This window comes from Sardina pilchardus, chromosome 12, assembly GCF_963854185.1.
Source record: "Sardina pilchardus chromosome 12, fSarPil1.1, whole genome shotgun sequence".
NCBI classification, from domain to species: Eukaryota; Metazoa; Chordata; class Actinopteri; order Clupeiformes; family Clupeidae; genus Sardina; species Sardina pilchardus.
In genome coordinates, this window is record NC_085005.1 from 4323088 (window position 1) to 4347754 (window position 24667).

The 24667-nt window shown below is 43.8% G+C and overlaps 3 protein-coding genes across 3 annotated transcripts; 1 reads left to right on the forward strand and 2 right to left on the reverse strand.

Moving 5' to 3' along the window:
• Window positions 1-429: 429 nt before the first annotated feature.
• LOC134098282 (uncharacterized) lies at window positions 430-5025 on the reverse strand. The gene is made up of 5 exons (XM_062551302.1): window positions 4837-5025; window positions 4022-4120; window positions 2627-3106; window positions 1795-1875; window positions 430-443 (listed from the first exon to the last, which is right to left on the reverse strand). Exons 2-5 carry the CDS (start codon window positions 4059-4061, stop codon window positions 430-432), a joined length of 615 nt encoding a protein of 204 aa, XP_062407286.1. The 5' UTR covers window positions 4062-4120; window positions 4837-5025.
• Window positions 5026-8840: 3815 nt separating this feature from the next.
• Window positions 8841-18329, forward strand: katna1 (katanin p60 (ATPase containing) subunit A 1). The gene is made up of 11 exons (XM_062550586.1): window positions 8841-8988; window positions 9483-9645; window positions 9754-9896; window positions 10473-10662; window positions 11060-11175; window positions 11629-11734; window positions 12082-12240; window positions 14183-14309; window positions 14551-14682; window positions 15154-15280; window positions 16470-18329. The coding sequence occupies exons 2-11, from the start codon at window positions 9484-9486 to the stop codon at window positions 16666-16668; spliced, it is 1461 nt and encodes a 486-aa protein (XP_062406570.1). The 5' UTR covers window positions 8841-8988; window position 9483; the 3' UTR covers window positions 16669-18329.
• A 930-nt stretch (window positions 18330-19259) lies between these two features.
• On the reverse strand, window positions 19260-23971 carry ginm1 (glycoprotein integral membrane 1). Its single transcript, XM_062551304.1, has 8 exons — window positions 23832-23971; window positions 23341-23403; window positions 23136-23232; window positions 22860-23017; window positions 22445-22604; window positions 21180-21388; window positions 20574-20737; window positions 19260-19416 (listed from the first exon to the last, which is right to left on the reverse strand). The coding sequence occupies exons 1-8, from the start codon at window positions 23910-23912 to the stop codon at window positions 19260-19262; spliced, it is 1089 nt and encodes a 362-aa protein (XP_062407288.1). The 5' UTR covers window positions 23913-23971.
• Window positions 23972-24667: the final 696 nt, after the last annotated feature.

Below are 24667 nucleotides of genomic sequence, written 5' to 3' on the forward strand. Positions count from 1 at the left end.
ATCTCCTCCCTCATCTTTCTTCCTCCTCTCTCTCTCTCTCCATCTCCGTCTCCGTTCTCCCCATCCTCTGCTTTCTCCCGTCCACCGGTTTGGCTGCTCCCAGAGTCCTGCACAGGTATCCTGGACGGAGGCCTGGCCTCTGCCATCTCCACGGTTGCTGCCCTGGTCTGGGTGCTCTTGTCCAGCCGCGGCGGTCGGCTCTGGGCCCTGAGCCGCTCCTGTTCCAGCCGCTGGCAGGCGTCGGCGTGCTGGGTCCTCAGCGCCTCGCGGTTGCTCTCGGCCTGCCGCAGCAGCGTGCGCGTGGCCTCCAGGCGCTCTAGCGCCTCCTGCTGGCCCAGACGCAGCGCTCTGGCGCTCTCCTCGGCCTCCGCGCGCAGCCGGTCGGCCACCGCTACTGCCACCTGCAGGTCGGACTGGAACTGCAGCCACTCACTCCTCTCGGACTGTGCAGGAGACATCACACATAACACACCATTTGCAAACGCCTGATGTCCTGTCATGCACATGAATAGTGAAACGCATTCTATCCTGCTGTGAGGCTGTGGCGCCTTCTCTCAATTTGTGTTCAAAATACACAAATAAATATACATTATTTCAGATATGATCAGATAAAACGTACGCTACTTATCCTGTAGTATATCCTGTATACTGTGTGCACAGATACATATACACACACAGTATACTCAGATACATGTATGATATATGATATACAGATATAAATATGCCCACAACACAAAACTACAGTGCACCATGGTATAACTGAATTAAAGGTACAGTCTGCCATTCTTACTACAGGTTGCTGTTATTTGAGCTCAACAACCCCTCCATCCTCCTAAAGCAAAGCATTGATGGGCTGAAACAGCTTGAGGTTCACAGGGAAGCTACACCAGGCGCGTAACTGAAGCGCTCCATCCGCGAGTCGCGACGCGTATGCCGCAAAAGTTAATAATCACAAAAATCAATGGAAGTAGCTACACCAGACACGACAGTGGCGCGTACATTCGAAAAAAAATAGAACCGTCTTCTAAAATGGATTTTACGCGTCGCGAACGGAACGCTTCAGTTACGCGCCTGGTGTAGCTCCCCTGTCAGTCTAAACCATTCTGCTTGTTTCTCCTTTACAGTGCGAACACTACAAGGACAGCTAGAGGACAGTGTGGAGCAATCTGCTGAATTTGACAAAACGTGTCTTGCATTCTAATCACAGACTGCACCATTAATGGCTAATGTCAGGCAAGTTAGGTCAGCTGTTCAGGCTGTCGGTTAGATGTCAGAGACAGGGCTGATTTTCTATTAGCGGAACATGCAAATACACTCTTCAGACAAGAAATCAATACTCCTGTCTCACCCGCTGTAAGCCTAGTGTTTTGTGTTTCAGCTCGTGTGTGTGTGTGTGTGTGTGTATGTGTATGCTCCTGTAGTTTCATGATATTTCTGTGAGCTTGTTCTTAAGTACTATTACTCATGGTCAGGTGACGTAGGGAGGTGTTTGCATGGGGTTTTGCCAAATCACCGGTTCATCTCACCACAAACACACACTCCTACGATGTATGCATTCAAGTCACTTCTGATTAATTGGTCTACTGAAAGTGACTCCAAGTGTGCGTCATTACTGTACACTTCTGGCAGAGTGTCTGTACACAAGTGAGTAATGTGGTCTGTGTGTGTCTGTGAGTGTGTGCGTTTGTGTGTGTGTGTGTGTGTGTGTGTGTGCGACGCGCGGGCATGTGTGTGTGTGCGCAAGTATGTGTGTGTATGTGAGCACCATGCTGTGGTGGAAAAGTGTAAAATAACCTCTGACCTCTAGAGTCCTCTTGAGGCTCTGAACCTCCTCTATGAACTCTGCCCTCTCCACCACCAGTCTCTTTAGAACACCTAATAAACACACACACAAATACACAGCTACTCAAACTCACACATGACTAAAGTTCACACTGAACTATACAGACACACTCACACGTATGTGACACAGACAGACACATAGTAGCCCTTTGTGAAAATTTTAAAACTTATCCAGTCCATTTCACTTCTGCTGTGACTAAGGTCCTGAGCTGAAATGTCTGTTCAACGATTAGAATGAAACTTACAGTACATATGTGCAGTGGTGTATTCTAGTTATCTGTAGTTAGTATACTGTGGTGTAGTCTAGTTAGTTGTAGTTAGTACACTGTGGTGTAGTCTAGCTGTAGTGTGTGTACTGTGGTGTAGTCTAGTTAGCTGTAGTTAGTATTCTGTGGTGTAGTCTAGTTAGCTGTGGTTAGTATACTGTGGTGTAGTCTAGCTAACTGTAGTGGGCAAACTGTGGTGTATTCTAGTTAGCTGTAGTGGGTTAACTGTGGTGTAGTCTAGCTGTGGTTAGTGTACTGTGGTGTAGTCTAGCTAGCTGTAGTGGGCAAACTGTGGTGTAGTCTAGTTAGCTGTAGTGGGTAAACTGTGGTGTATCAACCCCAAATGTAAATACCTATCCTTGTCTTTTTCCAGTAGGTATACGAAGATGCTGTTTTAAGTGGGTATACTGCGTAGTCCTGCATATCACATAGACTACACCACTGTGTGTGTGTGTGTGTGTGTGTGTGTCTGTGACATAAATGAAAGTAATGGGACATAGCGAGTAAACGAGTCCTACCTAAGACCTCGGCCACTCCGTCCTGCCCGGTACAGATGCCCAGCGCTGCCCGGTGCTGCTCCAGCAGCTGCAGGAGTGCCATGGCAACACCCTCTGTCACCATGCCTTCCATGAGCCCACCCATTGCCATGGCACCGGTGACCACTCTCTCCGGAGGCTCGCCGATGCCGCTCCTGGATGCGGCCCCTAACGGACTCCTCCCGTCCGGCCAGACGAGGGGAAGTGAACCGACCTCCGTCCGGGAAGAAGCGCAGGCCCAGTCCGCGGACGGCTCCAACATGGCGACATCGGCGGCAGCGGCTTCTTCCGCCAGCAGGGCGTCCTCCGCCTGGCTCAGGGAGGCTGTCGCCGTGGCAACCCCGGATGCGGTCACCGTGGGCGACGGCGGAGCGGAGAAGGAGAGGGACGGCCGGGACATCCCAGGGAGGTCCGGCGCACTGGGGGAGGAGGGCGGGGTCTGGAAGAAATCAAAGTGCGATCCTGGAACGGAGGAGAGATGCGTGCTGAATGCCTGAGAGAGCCGCAGGCAGAGACAGATACTCCTGAGGCTACAGCACTTAAGCTGTTTACATGGGGCTCCAACATGCAGAGCATCTGTATGCGTTTCAAAACCAAACAAGGCTGGCGCCCGAGATGCTTACCTGACCTTACTGATACTAACACAAGCCCCACCAGTGAGCTAAAAACACTCTCAGCCATGCTGTATACAGGCAGCTTACTGCTAAACAGTGGAGACCACAGCCAATAAACACACCCATTACAGCAACACGGAACACACATCCAACCAGCAGGCAACCTAGCAGTCTTCTCTCTCTCTCTCTCTCTCTCTCTCTCTGTCTCCTTCACTCTCTCATACACACCTCTTCTCCCAAGGAGCCTGTGTGCCTAGCTGCTTGCCCTGTGCTTAAAGCTGTGTGAGTTTGCTGAGTCATCGTTTGACTGGCAGAGCATGAGCTGCTGCGGTAACCAGTCTGTGAGTGGCAGAGACTCCCCCTGCATCCCTCCTACTCAATACAAATACAAGTATCTCCCTTAGGGATGGAAACATTCACAGACGCTCCACTGATCAACACAAAGGGCAGGTGATATCCCATTGTGCATTGTGCCGTCCCACTCCTCAAACAGCACGCCACAGAAGGACAGATGGTATACAGTGCCTACATGTAGACTACAACGAATGCAGAAATGTCCTCTAGTCTTCTCAGTAGAATTTTGTACACAGCTTGTGTGTGTGTGTGTGTGTGTGTGTGTGTGTGTGTGTGTGTGTGTGTGTCTGTGTCTGTGTCTGTGTGTCTGTGTGTGATAGTGTGTATGCTGTCATTTTAAGCTTGTTGTTTTGTATAATACACACTTTGGATCATAACATAAGCATTAGGGGATATGACTTTTAGTTACCTGAGGGGCCAAAGCCATCCTTTCCAGCGAAATTACCCATGAGTCCCTGCAACAAAAGTGGTAAGGTTCAACTGGGTTCTTGCCTGGCGCTTGGCTGTCCTAAATACATGTACATACATGCGCAAACACACAAACATACAAATATAAAAACACTTCAGTCAATGCTTGATTGATTAACTTACACTTGAAATAAAAAAACACGCATGCCTGATTCTGCCTTTTATTCTCAGACCTCACTTGTTCAGAGACCTGCCAACATTGATACATAGGCTGGACACAAGCCTATTACCGCATTATTCATCAATATATCTGATGAATAATGCTTGAATGCTAGAAACGCCTAACACCAAGGGCTACAAAAATGGTAGACTGTGTAGCAGCCTTCTGGGGTCTTTGCAAACGAATTTCTTAATCGGTTATACTGCGTCTACAAGGCTTTAAGGCAGCTGCCATCGCAATTTTCAGGATAAACTCACAATCGTCCTGTGTGCGTGTGTGCGATAAGATCTACCTTCTTGGATTATTATCCGGGATCTATTTATAGATGTGTTATTCCAGATCATCCCACCCGCAGCGTCAAGTTTACCTATACAGTACAGGTATTCATGCTGAAAAATGCTGCTGCCATTGGCAGTCACAGCTACCAGTCGTGATTCTAAAATGCACAGGACACCAGGCAGAATATTGTTGGTGATGTGACGTTCGGGCTATTCAACTGTCCTCTCAGAAAAGAACGCACAACATAGGATATTTCAATTGATCGTTTGCGCTATCGCACATCTTCAGACTTAATTCCGTTCAAGTTCATTACTCACCTCTGAGGAGGGGAGGCTTTCACCTTTCCGCCGGACGTTGTGTGTGGGCGTTCATATTATATTCTATGTTGAATCTCTCCAGTCCTGCTCTCTCCAGCACTATAACATGAACAGGAAGGACAACACTTTCCACTCCTCAAAGTCAGTAGCCTAACCAGCTCAGTGACTAAACACACGCTAGTTGGCTACAATAGCACAGAGCACTCGGCATCATACGTGGACGCCTGTGGTGCACGCGCGCGAAAAGCCATCCCAATTGCAGCTCTGCCTGCCCTGCACGTCAACAGACGGTAACGGCATAATTTGGGCTGCGCCTATTCATCCCGTCTTCAAATATGTACCAGACCGTAAATACAATTCCTATTGACATAATCCACACTAAAGTAAAAAGCAATAAAATCCCAGATCATGCGGGCTTATGCCATTGTCAAATGGGATAATATGGGTTAAGAAGAGATGGATATGATGGATGCAGTGGATACTGCACGTCTCTCTGTGCCGCATGGAGACCTAGAACCGACAAAGATTTTAGGGCAGGATGGCATGCACATGTTGTGGCAGATGGATGAGGAGAAAGGCAAATTGTATAGGTTATAATTAATGGGGGGCATTCTCCCAGAATATTCTTACTCTTAAATCTCAACACTGAATCATGGAAGCCATCTTAAACTATGTTTTTCTGATAGCATATTGAAGTGGAGGATAACAACTCAAATTTGTATTTAAAGGTTTTTTTGTCACAACAAAACTGAGACACAAAAAAAGTGCTTTAATAATAAAAAGATAGATAAATAAAACATCTGCAAAGAACAAACTCCTAAATCAACCAGTGGTTCTCAACCCTTTTTGAGCAAACACCCCCTGCCCCCCAACAGCTTTTTTCCATAGGCCTACATGTGGATAAACTATTTATCTCACTCCCACTTATGGTATAATAAATTACCCCATCACTTAAAATGCTAGGCCTATTTATTTCAGTTACTCATTTTTAAAAAATGAAAAGATTTTCAAAAGAAATTGTGCCGCTCCCAAGGCACATGATTTGATGATTTTGGTGTTTTATTTTTTATTTTATGACCTTCACTTTATTTGATTTTTGTCATGCCTTAAACCCACTTTGGTGCAGTCAGTAGTCAGATAAAATAACCTTCACTGAGTTACATGATGACTATCTTTTTTGATCCCATTCCCCACATATATATTTTTGGTTCTGATCTGATCAGATAAAGAAAGGTTATGTGACTCATGCCTAATCAGAGAATGGTATTTTCCCTTCTAGACTTAACAGTAAAGTCCCTTTCCCACATAACTTCTAGAAGTTACCCGGACATATTTACCCGGTAGAGGCACGACACGGACGTTTCCCACATGAGCTTTATGTCCGAGTGAGATACGGGTAATTGTGTTCACACTAGACCCGAGTAGGAGCCGCGAGGGGTGGGGCAATGTCAGCACTTGCAGGGGGAGGGAGATGACGCTAAATAAATGCGTTGTTGTGCTTGTGATGCGACCTTACATCAGATCCAAAACATCATGAAACAACAGAAGTAGTTAGCTCGCTAGTCAGCGGGAGCTAGCATAGAGGAAAAAATAGCTAACGCCAGGACCACAGTATAAACAAAGCTCTACTTCAACCCTCTCTGGTATAAACATCCAACACAACAAATTAATAGAAAATAATGACACACCTGGAAATATAAACAGCACACAGAGGTCTGAGGCTCCTTCCCAACTCTTACAAAAAGCAACAATGCTAATTAACAGCGACGTTAACTATTAGCTGTTAATTGCTAACCACTGTAATAAACAGCTAGTTGCAAGCTAATCGACAACACTTCAAGCTATTCACGTTTGCAAGGATAATCCTGCCTGTCCCGCAACAAACACAACAACGTGATTGCAGTTTAAATTTTTATTGTAGGCCTACGTAGAATTCTACACACCAAAATGTCACTGTTTTCTGTAGTCTACTCCGGTGTTCTCGTCTGTGTTCATACTCTAGGGCAATGTTTATTGTTACCATGGCAATTTGTACTTTCTGCCTCGCTCTGCAAGCTGCAAGCAAGCAGGCTGCAAGGGCGCATTTCTATACGTCATCGGTACGCCCCCCATCTTTACCCAGAACTGTGCCGGCTGCGTTCCCACCTAAGCGCACCCGGGTAACATCTAGAAGTAGTACTAGGGGGCTAGTAGGGTGAGTTCCGGGTAAGAAAATACCGGAGTTTTGCGTTCCCACATACAGCCACCCGTTTGATATCCGTTTGACATCCGGATGTCTCGCTCATGTGGGAAAGGGACTTAAGAGAGCCACAGCCTGTCGTCTAACCAGAGCCCTATACTGGAACGATGCTGACCCCTTGTGGCAAGTTTCTATATGCAAGAGAATGCTAGTGAAGCCCAGCTGGATGAGATGTTAAATGGCTTGTGGATTTGGAGTGTGATGATCCTTGATGCAGAGTTTTGGATTAATTGGAGCCGGTGTAGGTTATTCAGAGCAGGGCAATGGGACAGTGCAGCTGAAGATAAAGGTGTTGAAATGCAAAAGCTCTATTTTCTCCACTTAAAACATGTCCAACATGTCCTTTTACAGTAAGCACCATAAGCCAATAAGAGAGAGTGGTGCAAAGGTCCATTATATGCATGTCATGATAGGCTAATTAGGACAATTAATGACAAAAAAGATTAAGATTAAGATTGACATAATTGGTTAAAAAGAAACCTTTTTGAGGCAAGCTTGTGAGGGTAGAAACCTCCCGTGGAGCAGAAGAGCAAAAGCTCGCTTGATCTTGATTTTCAGTATGGATACGGACTGTGGAAGCTGGTGAACACAGGTTAGCTCGAGGTGGGCACGGTGACCGGTGGTTAAGGGTGCTTGTCCAGAGTTGGGCGTGGCGAGGTCCAGGGTGGTGTGGGCCGATCCCTCTGGCCGGGGTAGGCCTGGCGGTCTGGCCCTGGGCGTTTGGGCTGAGTAGGGAAGTCCTGTGGTCCAGGTAGGCTGTGAGGCAGCGGAAGTCCCCCTAGAGGTCCAGACCAGCAAACGCTCCAGGGCCAAGACTTATTTATTTATTCCTTGGTGCGCCATGGGTGTCAGAGAAAAAAAGAAATACTCCAGAGACTCAGTCCAAGCCGCTTGAGCCGGAGGGGCCCCCGCCTAGCAAACAACGCCAAACTTGCCATTGCGCTTACTCGTGCGGTAAACTTGTTGGTGGGCACTGTGAGATTTGAAATTCAACTTTAGCCAAAAGTTATCTGAGCTTATATATTACAGCTGTATGCGATATTTGTTAGTTAATTATGTAAAGAAGATATAGTCTAGTTGATAGTGCATAGGCTAGGCTACTGACCAGGCGCCTGAGACCAAAACTGGGGACATAGGCCTAATCCCAAAACAAATTTCAGTTTGACTATAATCTGATTGACATACAAGGTTTATCTTCTTAAAAAACGGCCACATAAATAGTTTTTCTTTTATTTTCCGGGGGACAGGTAACCAAAAACGGGGACGCCTGGTCACCCTAAAGTAGACATGATCTAACAAAATGTGGTGTAACAACATGGAATGTGTCTTTGAAAGGAAAATGATCCATTTGGCCAATTGTGTTTTGTAGGCGTGAGTCTGTGTTAAGAGTTTAGACACAACATATGTTGTTGTAAACATATAGTGAGATATGCAAGTGAGATAAATAGTTACTCAGATCAACCCCAAAACAACCAAAAACAGCATATAACAGACTAGTGATATGAACCATATCACACAGGCACATCCAGAACTTTCAGACAGCAATAAATGCAAAGGCAATGTGTGTAGGTGTAGCCTTCATTTCGAACTGTATTTCTTTGATTTTGTTGGAAATGCAAAATGTATCCGGTAATAACCGTGCTCTCTACCAAGTCGTTAATAAGTCATTCCAGAGGCATTCTCTCCTAGAGCATTTCTTTCTAATGCGAACTGTTAAAGGCGTTATCCAACAGGATATGACGCTCGCTTTGCCTTCAAACCTCCAGAAGCGGGTGCAGTTCCAGAGACAGACGTAGCCTACGCTGGAGGACAAAAGTTCAGTAATTTTGTACATTCGTCAAGGAAACATTTTAGATGAAACCGCGTGCGCCCTGAACGACTTAAACTAGTAGTGTTTTGCAATACAACCAAAAGTAAGTCATTAAATGCATTTACTTCCGTTAACAAACTACTGCTCGGGCTTCCACGTTAACGTTAGCATTCCATGATGGTTTTCCCGGCTTCCGCGTATTGCGTTGTATAGCTTTGACAAGCAACAGGTCGAGAAGGCAGGAAAGTAGAGTAAGTTATTTGGGTTTGGGTTGTTGTGGTTAGTTAGGGTCTGAAATGCCGTTTTTATTTCCAACCAGGCTAGCACCAAAACTTTGTTAGCGAAGGAGCTAAGATTGTCGAACAAAACAAGCTAGATGAAAGCGACGCATGATGACGTCGACTACATCATTTGTGCAGTCCAGAAAGTTGGCTATTATCCATTTAGATACACTAAACAAGTTCAACTCTTGCTTCAGCGTAATTACAGAACAGTGCACAGGCTTTCTCAGGCTTAAAATGTAGTTAACTCATGTTGATGTTTGCTGTCTGTAACCAAACTAACCCCAGAAACTGCTCTCTCTATTTGCTTTACCAGAATGAGTTTATTCGAGATAAGTGAAAACGTCAAGCTTGCACGGGAGTATGCCTTGTTGGGAAATTACAGTTCTGCTGCTGTGTGCTATCAAGGAGTCCTCGAGCAAATCAAGAAGTACCTTTTCTCTGTTCGGGATACAGCACTTCAGCAAAAATGGCAACAAGTGATGTCCTTGATATTGGCTTTCCTCCACATATCCCTATTTGGGTACATAAGCCGTAGCCATGTGGATATATGAAGTTGTGATCTTAAATATTTTCTTTTTGTGCAGGTGTGGCAAGAAATCAACGAAGAGAGCAAACATGTGCGTGACATCATGAATACTTTAGAGAGCTTTCAACTGGACACTGCTCCCTCGAAACCCACTAACACTAATCAAGATAATGATATCTGGCCAGTCCAAGTGGAGAGAAGGTTGGTGAAAGGGTCTTGCAAGCGCACAAAGCATCCCAAAAATGACTTGAACAAGTTTGGCTAGTTTGTGCTTGGCTTTGTCTTTGCTTATTTCTGAATATTGAGCTTTGCATTTGAGTGTGGTTACTGTTTTCTCGCAACACAAGGATCAACACAATAGTATTTGCACATGCCTTGTGTGCAGGATATTTGAAAATGCCTAAGAATTCTACTCTAAATGCCCTTTAGACCATTTGTCCGACTTCAGAGGCGAGGAAACCCCTCAGTCTGAGAATGTTTTTGTCTGGAGGAAATGCCCTCTGAAGGCTGAGTCATATGATCAGGATTACTACTTGTTATTCTCTCTCTCTCCCTCTCTCTCGCTGTTGCTCTTTGATTTTTTTTTTTTGTTCTCTGCAGAGTTGATGCAATTGAGAGGGAAAAGATCTAGTTTGATCCCCTAGCAATATGTTATTACATAATTTGACCACCTTGAAGGACATTCTGTAAGACCAGTTGATCTCTTCCAGTTGTAATGATTGAAAGAGTACTGGTAATGTTGTTGTTGTTTTCCTTCTTGTGTCATAACCGCTAAAGGTCCTCCCCCTGTCCTGTGAGGAGGGCCCCAGCACCGTACAAGGACAACAAGCAGCACAACAAGCGTCTGAGCGCGGGCCCCCGAGCACAGCACCACCAGACACCACGCGGGGCCAACGGCGACCGGCCCAAAGCCGCCAAAGGGAAGGAGAAGAAGGACGCCAGCAAGGTCAAAGACAAAGACGACAAGGTGCTTTTAAGTGCTTTGTGTCATGTGCTACTAGGCGCTGGTCTTCAGGACAGTTGCTAGCCTTAGGGTTGCATGGTGCTGCTGTTTAAGTGTTATTTTTAATATTTTTTTGTTACTTCTCAACCATAGAGGTCTAACTTTTACGATTTGATACAGTTTTCCCATAGAATAGCCATGGTGCTATGGTGTTGACTCCTGATACACACCATCACTCACTCAAAAGAGGGTTTTGCCCTGTTGTTTACCAAATCTTTCTTTGTCAGTGCACACATCCAAAGCCTGTTTTTCCAGTTTTGCTACCGGGAGCAGAGCTCTGTAACAGGCAAACAAATAGGCAAGCATCCTGTTTCTTTCCCTGTAGAACAAACCAATGAGCATCCTGTTCTTTTCCCCACAGAACAAATCAGATGTCTCTGAAACAGAGGTGAAGAAGTTTGACAGGGGAGGTGAAGACAAAGATCTGGTGGACTCTCTGGAAAGAGACATAATATCTCAAAACCCCAATGTTAAATGGTACAGCGCTCTACAACAGAATACACAGGGTTCCCACGGGTCAAGGAATTTCTGGAATATTATGGAATTTTGGAACATCTTGTCAGGGGATTTTGGGGACAACGTCATGGAATATCAGGGAATTTTGTTGTAGCAGTTGAAAGTCTACTTTCCAAAATACAGTAATACTGAATACTTAGTTCAATTAATATTCATATCTGGTTATTAGCTTGATTGCTTGCTTGAGTAGTGGTGGTTTGTCCAACTTTGTTTATTCAATGCCTATTTATTAATCTCCCTCTCTGAAAAAGTAAAAGATTCTTGAATGTTACGCAACTGTTCCAAAGTCTTTGGTCGGTATAATGTACCTTTCATAGTAGTAGGCCATGGATTTTTTTATGTCAGGGTAAATTAATGGAATTTTAAAATTAAATTGTAAATTAAAATCACAGTAAAATTGGGATGTTTCTGCAGGGACGATATTGCAGACTTGGAGGAAGCTAAGAAGCTTTTAAAAGAAGCTGTTGTCCTTCCCATGTGGATGCCTGAATTTTTCAAAGGAATCAGGAGGCCTTGGAAGGTACAGACCCAGCTCACGTTGATCACTTGTTAAACCCTTTCAGTAATGATGGTTAAGTAGTATATTTATGCACAACATGCATGCTATATGGGACTTATCTTCCTTGAAACAGAAGAAATAATGCCCATATATATATATGTACATACTTTGCATATGTACTGTATGCACAACATGTTATGCATGTTACATAGGACTTATCTTCCTTCAAACAGAAGAAATAATGGTACCATACTTTGTCCTGTTATGTCCCCCCCTCTCTCACTCTTTCTTTCTTTCTCTCTCCCCCCCCCCCCCCCCCCCCTTTCTCTCTCTCTTTCTTTCTCTCTCTCTCGCTCTCTCTCTCTAAGGGAGTGCTGATGGTTGGGCCACCAGGGACAGGCAAAACCCTGCTGGCCAAAGCAGTGGCCACTGAATGCAGAACCACCTTCTTCAACGTCTCCTCGTCCACCCTCACCTCCAAATACAGAGGGGAGTCAGAGAAACTGGTGCGCCTGCTGTTTGAAATGGTAAGTGGACAGCCTGGATAGAAGGTTGGTGAAAACGGCCATGCAGGCGCACAAAGCATCCCAAAAATGACTTGGAACAAGTTTGGCTACTTTGTGCTTGGCTTTGCCTTCGCTGATTTCTGAATATTGAGCTTTGCATTTGAGTGTGGTTACTGTTTTTATTTCAACACAAGGATCAGCATAATAGTATTTGCACATGTCTTGTGTGCAGGATATTTGAAAATTTGGTCTTGGATATATTACTCAAACATGATATAGCTGTCTACAAATGAGTCGGTTTTAATAACAGGATGGTTGTAGGATTTAGTTTCTTAAACGGATAGTTCAGGTCCTTGATTGTGATGGCTGAATCGCGTCGATGCCGTTGTAAATATCACGATAACCTCACACCTTGACCGCATTTCGTTCTATAGTAATGAGCTACCACAAAACTAGCACAAAAGTTAGAGTGGCTGTGTCTCGTTGTTGCATGGCAACCATTCATATGGAGGGAATATATTTCTTGGCGGAAGAATGATTATCTATGAATTATTCATAATTCATAATGATTCATATTCATAAATATGATTATAATCGAACAGCTAAGGGGCGTTGTTAGGCACGACGCGAACCTTTAACTGTTCGATTATACAGTATAGCCCACGGCCTGTCAGGGCTTATTGCTCAAATCTTCACTTGGACACTGTTTAATATAGTATGACATCAAGCCTTACTATGTAAAGTAATGGCCAATATACAGTGCAGGAAACCATCTGGAGTGGTACACATCAGCTCAGATTGTGTTTTTTAATTATCGCACCTGTTAAACTCTCATGGTGGCAAAAATGTCTGAAATGAACTTGCAATGCAACTTGCTATAGGTAGTTAGCTTCAATTAACACCTGGATCTCCATATATGGGCAAAGATGGCAGCTTCATTTTTGTAGGCAAACTATTCTGTACACAAGGGTGCGATACTATAATTTGACATGCTAAAGGAAGCAGTCCTGTACCAGCAGTCCATTCCACATGTACAGTATGCAGTTGATGTATTTCAGATTTAATGTATTGGTTTGACATGACAGAAACATTAGAGAAATGTAGTATTTTTACAGTCCTAAATTTAGTCAAACAACAAAAATAAAACTCCTAATCAAGGGCATGTATAAGACATGTAGAAGTATATTACTTATTTTTTTGATTGATTGATATTGTTAATTTAAGTGTCAAACACCTTTTTTTTGGTGCCCAGCCCACATGTGCTTATTAGACACTGAATCAATAATTATACAAACTATCTCCATATAGCCATGTACACAGAGATACCCAACATAACATAACTAAACCACACAAAAAAATTCTTACAGAGAAAGACAACTTATCAGACTGGGTACAGAATACGTTGCCTCAAATACCAGGCCTTTTCTATACATTTTGCCAAAGCAAAAACATCATATTCAAACAGCCAAAACTCTCCTTCATATTGCCAAAATATATCAGGATTTTTTAACTGAATTGATTCAAACAATGAGTTCCTTAGGTTGCAGTATAAGGGACAATAAAAAACTAAGTGAAATTCATCTTCCTCCACCTGGAGATCACAGAATTCACACAAACGTAAATGTTCATGTGTACCTTTAAATCGGCCCACTTCCACTGCCAGACATAGTATATATTACTATATATACTATATATATATTATATATATTACTTATAGTATAGTTTAAGAGCATGTGTGGGATAAAAAAAGAGTTGATGTTTTTTGGTTCTGCTCCTAGCTAGTTCATTGTTCTCTCAATTAAGTAGACAGTTGTGGAAGTCTCAATGAGAAACATATGTACTGTATGTAGAACAGAAGAGGTGGCAAATGACCGTTACTACCATGACAATTACTACCGTGACAAATAGCTTAGTCAAAGTCATTTCTGTTTAAAGTCACTGTGTATTTCCCCCTTATCCACAGGCTCGGTTCTATGCCCCCACCACCATATTTATAGATGAGATTGACTCGATATGCAGCCGTAGAGGAACGTCGGAAGAGCATGAAGCCAGCCGGAGGGTGAAGGCCGAACTCCTGGTGCAGATGGATGGTACAGAAGTTACCGATACTTAGTAATCATTTAAGGATCTTTGTCTTTAAACAAGAAGAGGAAAGAAAACATTAAATGACATATCAATTATTATAATAATGTTACATTATACATACACGATAGAATGCATTTATAGACACAGTTGACTTAATCATCATACTGTATAAATACAGACCACTGTGGCAGTAATACACTAATACAGTAGAAAGGTGAACAATTACAATACGCCTTGGCTCCGCAGGTGTTGGTGGTACTATGGAATACGACCCATCCAAAATGGTGATGGTGCTGGCCGCCACTAACTTCCCGTGGGACATTGACGAAGCTCTTCGTCGCCGCTTGGAAAAGAGGATCTACATCCCTTTGCCCTCAGGTACAGATCTGCGTTCCTGTCTCTACAGGATGTGCAGTAGAACTGATATTTTGCGTTGCGTTGGGGTCACAGGCAGGGTGGTCGCTTGAAATCACCTTGTGTGTGAGAGAGGACGTTTTACACCTCATTAGATTGTACAGTGCACTGGCTTGAAACCCTCCTTTTGGCATTTTTGTAGCTTTTCGAAGTGAAACATTTACCTACTATTGTATTTTGACCATAAGCGCAGATATAAAGCACATCCATTGTTACATGAAAGGAAAGCTGATGAACATTAATCCAGTCCTTGCAAAATTGCTGTGCCATATGTGTTTTGTACAGCAGTAAGATGGATTAATTTGTGTAATTCCATTGTTTGAGTGCGTATTGCTTAGTCCCAAACTTAATCAAAGGCATGAACATTTTTTTTTTTTTAAGTTGTTATGTTAGTAATTAGGTAACTAAATCACTTGTATATGTGTGTGCCTTCAGCCAAGGGAAGAGTAGACCTCCTGAAGATCAATCTGAAAGAGCTGGAGCTGGCTAATGACGTGAACATGGGTAAGATTGCTGAGCAGATGGAGGGCTACTCCGGAGCAGATATCACGAATGTGTGCAGGTGAGGCTCTTTTTTTAGCCTGGATATCTTTTTTAAAAGTATATTTTTGGGGGCTTTTATGCCTTTAATCTGACAGGACAGTGTAGAGAGACAGGAAACAAGTGGGAGAGAGAGTAGGGGTGGGTTCCGGAAAGGACCACGGGGCGGGAATCGAACCCGGGTCGCTGGCGTGCGGTGCAGGTGCCCCAGCTAGTCGCGCCACGGCTGGGGCCAGCCTGGCTATCTTTTGAGATTGAACATTGGTCTCTGGGGAGTCTGCACTGCATTTCTACTGCACAAGTGGCGTGATCAATGGGCATAGTTGAAATGACTCTTGTCATTTTTCTGTTACTTTAAGTTATTCTTGTGAAATATCTGCACCTGCAGTATAATTTATCAAGGTGCACAGGCCCCCCACTAGCTACTGTGATTCAGGGGTGCGTTTCCCAAAATCATAGTTGCTAACCTGAAAGGTGCCCCAAAACTGTAAAAGATATTGACCAAGCTGACTGTGAGTGTTCCCCCTCTGTACCAAGGGGGCAGGCGAACGTGCGGAGAGCGTAGACAGTATGGCGGACGCCATGGTAAATAGGAGACCAGCTCCAGCTAGCCATTCCATTGAATCCAATGGGGCGTTAGCACCACTTTTGACATCAAATAACATTACAGCTGAAGCGTTTTAAGCCCTTGTACGAACCTTTTCTATAGTAATAGAGTAATAGAGTAATACAACACTGAGATTGGCGTCATAACCTCGTAACTGTCTTTTCGGCTGAGTAATAAACGTTTTTCCGAAATCAATGTTAAAGTGACGAAGGTTAGGTAATGCGCATGCGTCCAGAGAGAGTAAAGCGTCGCCATACGTCAGACCTCGGTCAGACTAAGTGCCTACGTCACATGTACGCCCCCTGAGCCTGCGCAGAGAGACACGTAGCCCAACAGAAAAACGGTTGAAATTTACTTCATTGGTCTCTGCTGTCGGCTACGTGATAGCTCTGCCTGGGTTTTGCCTACAAATCAATATTTCAGACCAGGAAGAGAGTGGTATTTATCGAGTTTTGAAGCTAAATAAATTATTTAATTAATTAACTTAAACTATATTTGAAGAGCATTCACTCACCATCATTATCTCACTTTTGACCGAAGTGGCTTTTAGAGGCTTTTGCATCTGAACTCTTCATATCTTCTGCTGTGTATGCTCTGCCCCCAGGGACGCATCGCTGATGGCCATGAGGCGCCGGATCGAGGGCCTGACACCCGAGGAGATCAGGAACATTTCCCGCGACGAGATGCACATGCCCACCACCATGGAGGACTTCGAGGCGGCGCTCAGGAAGGTCTCCAAGTCCGTCTCGGCGTCGGACCTGGAGAAGTACGAGAAGTGGATTGCAGAGTTTGGGTCCTGCTAGTGGAGGCTACTTTGTTGTCAAAGCTGATCGGCCGCAAGTTAAAGGAGTTTGAACATGTCTCTTAAGGGTTGTGAGATTTACTCTACTCCCAACAAACTGCGTGAAGATGAAAACACAGACTGGCAAGTCCTGTTCCTTCCTTTGAAAAATGAACAGACATGATACTGAAGGTGATATTTCTTTCATGAACTTCGCACATGGACACTCATTGCCAGCATTGAAGAGTCTGTATTCTGACTTTGCTCCCCAGTAGCTTTTGAACCATACTTTTTGGCCAGATGTTTTGTGCAGCTGATCACGGAGTGAAAACACTAAACCCAGCAGCACTGCCTTGTCAATGTTGAACACATGGACACATTGCACTTCAACCCAATCATGTGATGAGCTATATGAAGTGATGTTGAGACTTGAGGGACAATGAGACAAAAAAAAAAAAAGAATAGCCTTACCTTGACCAATGGGATCTCTTCTTTGGACAATTGGGAGCTATGCACATTCCGTTATTATTCATTGGTTGATTTTGTCCGACACTGACCACAGAGCTAAGAGTCGATCTCTCTAAACGTAGGAGCTCTTACCAGCACGGATCTTCTGCCAAAGCACTTGACAGCCGGAGGTTCACAACCTTTGGTTTTTAATAGTGATATCGGGATCAGTCCGCGCTTCAGCACACTGCCTGATGACGGGTCTTCACTGTAGTGTGTACTAGATATTTTATGCACCATTTGTCTTATGTATGCAATATATATATAACGGGCCATTACTATGAAGATGTGGACAATCGTGATAAACTAATGAAGTAAAACTGAATTTGAATAAATTTAAACTTAGTAGGAAAATTAAGGTTTTCTTTTTTTTAATCAGTGATCATACAGAGAAGCGACAAGTCATCGTATTTTGGTAAACAATAGCAATTTATTTTATTGTACAGAGTTCAAGGTTGTGAAGTGTCATTAACCTTTATATGGAGAACACCAAAAACATGCTGACATGCTTTCGTGGCATACATAAATACATTTATGGGTAAAATAAACAAGGCACCATAGAAGCACGAATGAATCAATCTGCTTATGGTTATGTGCGTGATGACTTCACCCAGCACCTTCTTTAGGGACTGGGTAGAAGAGCAGGTGCTATGAACCGCTGGATTTTGCACAATATTAAGCAGCGCCCGAAATCTACTGCAAAATAGAAAATGGAATAGACAGAACTTCTTGTCAAGGCCAATATTCCACTTGTGACAAAAAATATCCTCTCACAATGTTAAATTATGTTTCATGAAAATCAGTCTCAACGTCTTTGTGAAATATCCACTGATAGAGGAGCAAACCAAGGGTAATGAAAACCCCCACCCCCCCTGGAGGAGGTAATAATTATATTCATTGTTTAAAACTAACACTGATGCCAGCAACGCAATAAGCAGACAACCTATAGCAAAGATTCTAGAGAGCGCTGCTGTGTGGTGGTCTATGACCTAGAACCTTCTATACATCATTGGTCAATGCTGTGATTGCAGTGAATAAGTGCTCTGTTGAATAGCTTGCTGTTCACACGCCAGCGAGATGCAACTACTGCGATAATTTACTCATTCTTTGTACATGTACAGCCACTGATTTTTTTTTTTTTTTTTTTTTTAAAGCAAAAAAACATCCAGTACGTAACAGACAATAATAAAAAATAAAGCAGCAGACATGACAGCCCACATAACTGTAGCCAGAGTAAGACCCCTTTTTTTTGTTTTAGCGTTGAATTTTAACAATCCCTCACATTTCTTCACACCTCACGCAGTGCAAAAAGGTTTTGGAATCAAGATGATTCATAGCTTTAAATTATGAACTAAACTAAGCCACCTTGTTTTTATTTACAGCTGAAGTGTGACCACTAGTGATAGCTAGCATCACTGTGTAAAATGCTTCTCATGAATTTGAAATAGACATGCACACATCTCGTTACGGTTACGTCTCATACCACCATGAATCTTATTATACAATAACTCCTAAGAATTGGGAATTCAGTAATGCATGTTAAAAAACACAAATATATCAAATCAAAGGTGGGGGAACCAGATGGATAGCCATTTCATGGCTAAATTGCTAAGATGCGACTCCAGTTCACAAAATAACAGTATTCAATACGTATTTATCAGCTGTAACTATAAATGACATTGTAACAATCATCAGATACATCCCACCCTTTTTCCAATTTACAAAGTGTTTTCTATAGGTTTTTTTGAGTGTTATATTACCATTCCAAGTTGTGTCATAACAAAGGACCATAATTCCTGGTCATAAAGTCAATCAGGAAAATGTTGATCTATACATGTGTTTTTTAAAGTGCTACAACAAAGTCATTGGTTTCCCTTAGCTCTGTGTTTCCCAATCCTGTTGCCACACCCCAAGGTACTCCAAGCCGTGTATGAGCGAGAGAGACAGAATGGACTTCGCCTTGGCTCGATCTCTTTGAGTTAAGCCAAGTATGCTGGGAAAGACCCCAAACCATGCAGAGCTGTGGTGTTGGCCAACAGAATTGGGAAACACTGGCATACCCAGACGAATGCCGCGTGTCCCCCGTGGGCAGATCCACAGCTGTCCCTACGCCTGCTGCTTCTCCTGGGCCCCCGGCTCCGCCCCTGCCCCCACCCCCTCGCCCTCCCCCCCCTCCTCCTCCAGTTCCACTTCGATGTTCTCTAGCAGGGTGCATTTCTCATCCTCGGGCATCAGTGTGGCAGGATTCAGATGGAACACCCCCCTGAAAGTCATGCACAAAAAAAGGAATAAGTCAGGAATGGTTGGCTTCTCCCGACACAGCAAAGAAAATTCATACAAGTATCATGTTGGTCCTTATGTGTTTCACGGTTAAATCTCAAGTCCTTGGTAAATTCCCATAATTATTTGCCTTTTTCCCACCTAGGGAACCTTTACCAAGGTTTTTGTGGTGGTAACCATTACAACACAGCCCTGAGTCCTGACGGCTAAATAGTCCCGGTTCCCCTTTTGCACCAAAAACAGCGGTAGGTGGAAAACCTCAACCTCCTTCATCCACTTTGACTAGTACTTACGATTTCGTCCTCTAGTAACAGTATTAACAAATGCAGCAGTAACTCCTAGCTAAGGTTTCCTCTGCACTGCAGCTTAAATGTTGTTATACTCTTCTGTAAGTCACTCTGGGTAATAGCCTGTACAGACAACACAATTATCGGCCCCAGCAGTGGCGCGACTGACTGGGGCACCTGCACTGCACGCCACTGACCCAGGTTTGATTCCCGCTCCGTGGTCCTTTCCGGATCCCACCCCAACGCTCTCTCCCACTCACTTCCTGTCTCTCTACTTGCCGCGTCTTGGTCGTAAGACTGGCCACATCACAAGCGTATCGTGTCGTCACAGTGTCACAGGAGATTCCCCAAAAATGTTGGGTCGTTGAATATGTCACAATTGTCGTTCCCGACTTTGAATATTCGGACTCGACAATGGAAATTTGTCGGCCACATCTTGGCAAAATCGGGCTGAAATTGGTTAGTCTGTACAGGCCATTACAGTATCTGTTGAACTAACAAATGTTAGTTTTCTGTTAGTTAACAGAAGGCAGAAAAGGTTCGCACTCTGAAAAAAAAAACATAAGTCTTTGCTGAAAAAGATTTTACTGAGCAGACGTTTCAGCTATTCGGCTATTCTCAATGCTCGCAGTGGACAGCAGACTGCGAGCATTGAGAATAGCCGAATGGCTGAAACGTCTGCTAAGTAAAATCTTTTTCAGCATATTATCTCCTGATATCTTTTGGTTTGACGCATCTGTTCAAAAAGACCTTCATCTAGAGCGCAACAGTACTCCAACTTCAAACTAATAAATGGAAACGTAAAGCCACACTGATGAACGGGAAGGACGGACAGACAGAGAGAGGGACTCACGGGTGCTCGCAGGTGGGGAAGATCAGGTCCAGCACGCGCACGATGACGGCCGAGCCCACCACGCCCACCACGACCACCCACATGACCAGGAAGAAGACGGGCAGGGACTCGGCCCAGAAGCGCCGCAGACGCTCTCGCAGCTGCTCCACCCACTCACACATGGCCTGGAGGACATGAACAGACACAGAACATGACTGGGCAGAAACAACAGAGCATGACTGGGCAGAAACATCAAAACATGACTGGGCAGAAACAACAAAACATGACTGGGCAGAAACAAACCAGCAGAGGACGATCACACACAGCGAATTTGCAGAGGAAATGCGTTTATGAAAAGCTAATGCATCAGACAAGCCTCATGACAATGAAGCAACACCGCAGTCATAAGACAACAAATGCGTGGGTAAACACTGCACTTTAAAATCATTCAAAATAGTATGAAGCATTTATTTTGTTTCATTGAATTATTCCAATACATTTGCAATACATATATGAACATGCAGTTAAGTTCAGAGATAGTGTTGCCTGTGTGCAAAGGAGGAACAGTGAGTATTATGATTATGGTAACTCGTATGCTTTTGACCAAAGTGACTTTGAAAAGCTTACGTTATACGAGGACATGGACGCCCGGAGGGATGACTCTGGCAGCAGGTAATCAGATATAGCCTCCTTCTCCTCGCTGTCATAGAGCAGGTCAGGGTCCATGCGCAGAGGGGTCTCGGGGAGCTTGCCCGGGGCGGCGGTCTCCTCCTGGGTGGTCTCAGCGTGCTTGAACGGATAGTGGCTAGTGGTGTGCAGCACAACCTGGTCCTCCACTGAGGAAGGTAAAAATGTCAAATGTAAATCAGGCATCATGGCCAAGCATACTTGAGTATAGAAGGAATTTGGTCTCTGCATAGATCCCATCTGTGAATTAGGGAACACACACAGTGAGGTGGAGCACACGATAACTCGGAGCAGCGAGCTGCCTTCATACAGTGGCGCTCAAGGAACAGTGAGGGGTTAGGTGCCTTGCTCAAGGGCATGGGAGAGCAGTGCTCAACGGGACAGGGGTGCGTTTCCCAAAACCATAGTTGCTAACCGGTTAGCAGCTTAGGGCCTCACACCAAACAACTTTGACAAGATTTGGGAAAGATTCTTGACCGATTGGAATCTTTAAACTAATGCCCCCCATTCAAGTTTTACTCAAAAGACTACAATCTTTCTAGCCTGGGTGTTCTCATGCTGCCTAGCACGATTTGATTCACACTGCTAAGGCAGTCTGGAAATTACTGCCCTAATTTTTGCCTCAGAGAAGGGACAAATCGCAGAACAGGGGAGACAGCAAAACAATGATGAGCTATGCACAGACGCATTTGATAGACATCCATGGAATAAACGGATCTGAGCATTTTTTTTCAAATCTGAGAAATTAATGTTTGGTTCCCAGACCACGTTTCATTGAGAAGTGGAGGCGCTAGCCAGGCTACAATGTTTCAAGAATCCTTCCAAAATCCTGTCAAAGTTGTTTGATGTAAAGAGGCCCTTAGTTGGTTGGCAGTGGGAAATTGCATTGCAACCAACAAACTTAGCAACTATGGTTTTGGGATACGCGCCCCAGGTAGACATACTTCAAGAGTATGGTGTTGCTAACAACTATAGGTATGAGAGAGGGGGGTGACGAGAGTCCCTTCTTAGTCTGCATGTAAAGATCTATGGGGAATACTTTTATCTTAATCTGGTCAAATATTAGTGTAATAGGTGTGCCTGAGAAATTACTCCGAAAGACTATGTTGTCAAAACATTGTCAATTAAACACACTTGCTTAAGCTGAAATGACCATCTAGAAATGTGACTTTCTCAATGAATGACCGGAAAAGTGTGCTGCTCACCTTTCTTATTAATGGAAGGATTAGTCATGACAATATCATTCTCTCTCGATATCCAGAAGAGTTTGTTCTTGGACATTGGGTATATGTTGATGAACTGAGTTAGGGACTCCACGTTTTCATTCACCATCAGTTTCACTTCGCACACGTCTTGCTGTTGAACCTGCAGTGTCATAAAATAAAATGACACTAAAGATGCATTGCAGCACAAACCAAATGAATCTAGTCTCATCTAAAAAACGAAATCAGTAAACACAATCATCATCCAGATTAATATATTTAACTGTGCTGCTCAACTGTCCACTTAGCTATTTCCTGCTCATCATCAACAGACATTAATAGTTTTACTATCAAAGGCAAGGGTATGACATCTGTCACATTTCCATATTAACGAACTGTATATTCGGTAAAGTCTTACCCCTTTCCCCTCTAATTCGATGACTTCCTCATTCAGCACCAAAACCAACACATCTTCCCCACCGTCACTCCTCAGATGCAACTGGTCCACAAGGACCCGCATCACACAGGACGTGTAAAGACCCGAGACATTCGTGGGGCGGCTGTAGTTGCTGTCCACTGATAGAGAAATAAAAACAATGTAAAGATTGCTGTTGCTGGCTATGACACGGCATACAGGCAACAGAGGTAGACCAAAACGACACTAAACGTGACCAATGAGGCTAACATTACTTACAAAGTAAAGCTTGACAGGGTAGTCTGGTTACATCCGATGCAACAGGAATATCGTTAATGTAACTCTGGTTGGCTACGAAAGTAAAATTCAGACTAATCTGGGAAGAAAAGGTCAGATTAGTTAAAATACATAGCGCAAAGTTTATCCAGCCATAATAAACATTGCGACACTGATTACTAGTATGGCGATGGCATGTCATACTTACTTGTAGATTTTGGGTACTTTCATTGTGCTCACCAGCTGTTGTAACGTTGAGCAAAATATGTTCCTGTTAGACAAACAAATAGTAAGTTCTTTACAGCTACAACAGTTATTTATTATTAACGGTAATAAACCAAGCTGACGTTAGCCAGGGACTGTGCTAATTAATGGCTAAAGTACTTGTTAGCTGGCTATCTGACAAAATCCGTGATAGATCAGCATGACTCTGAAATGTCAATTATTTGACTCATACATTGTGTTATTCTCTAGGTTACATGTAATTAAACGGCGTTACATACTAGATTCATAAATGGCAATAACCTGCATGCATTTGCATCTTTCTAGCTAGCTGGATACCGCTATCTTGCAACAATAACGTACCGCTGGCTAGCTACCGTCGAGCAAACAAGATGCTACTAATGCGAATTAGACCCTACAGTAACACACACACACACGCTAACATAACAGTGCTGTGATATTTTACGAATTTCATACCGAATTGAATTGGGTAAGAGCTCCTTTGGTCAAATATGACAATGAAAGTAAAAAGAAAACTGATGTTATTAGGGACGCCATCTTGTTTCTAAGTTGTTGCGTGCCTTCAACGCGCTGTAGTGCGTATTCACGTGGGTCGTGTGTTCTGCGAGTGCGAGAACGGTGACAGCGTAGTGAGCGTACACAGGCAGAGGCGAACCTCCCGGGTTCAGAGAGTAAAAGTCCTGCCAAGTATTTCATCCACCCATGTAAACCAGCTCATCCTTAGCTGCCAGGCGGGTAGATCAAATAGGTATTATTGATATAACAGTGCACAGGTAGAAATAATATGGCAGGACTTTTACTTTCTGGACCAGAGATGTCCGTCTCCTTTTATTTGCTTCTACAAGAATGGGTAGCCTATTTGTTTGCATTAGGCCTAGGTCGTGCATATCAGCTGCGTACAATTTCTTGACCTGCCGCTTTACACACTGCCTTCATGCCGTTCGTAAACTAGGAGGACCCGGCCGCCTTTAAAAATCCTGTCCTCAGAAAAGAATGTATTCTTGAGACAAGCTCGGACGAATACTGTGTATAACAAGTGGCAGATCAACAAATTGCGCAGCTGTTTATGATTGGCATGCTGCTGCTCAATGTATTTAGCAGCATTAGGTGTGTTGACTGCATGTTTGTTATGGCACTTGGCAAACATTTTTTTAATGCTGGCATGGGAATTCTGATAATGGGATGGTTTCTGCTTCAGTGGAATGTGAGCTAGTACCTAACCCCAACCTCAACCCTAGTAGAATAACAATGGGGGTACAAGTAACATGCGTTTTTTGTTGTTCAGAAGATTT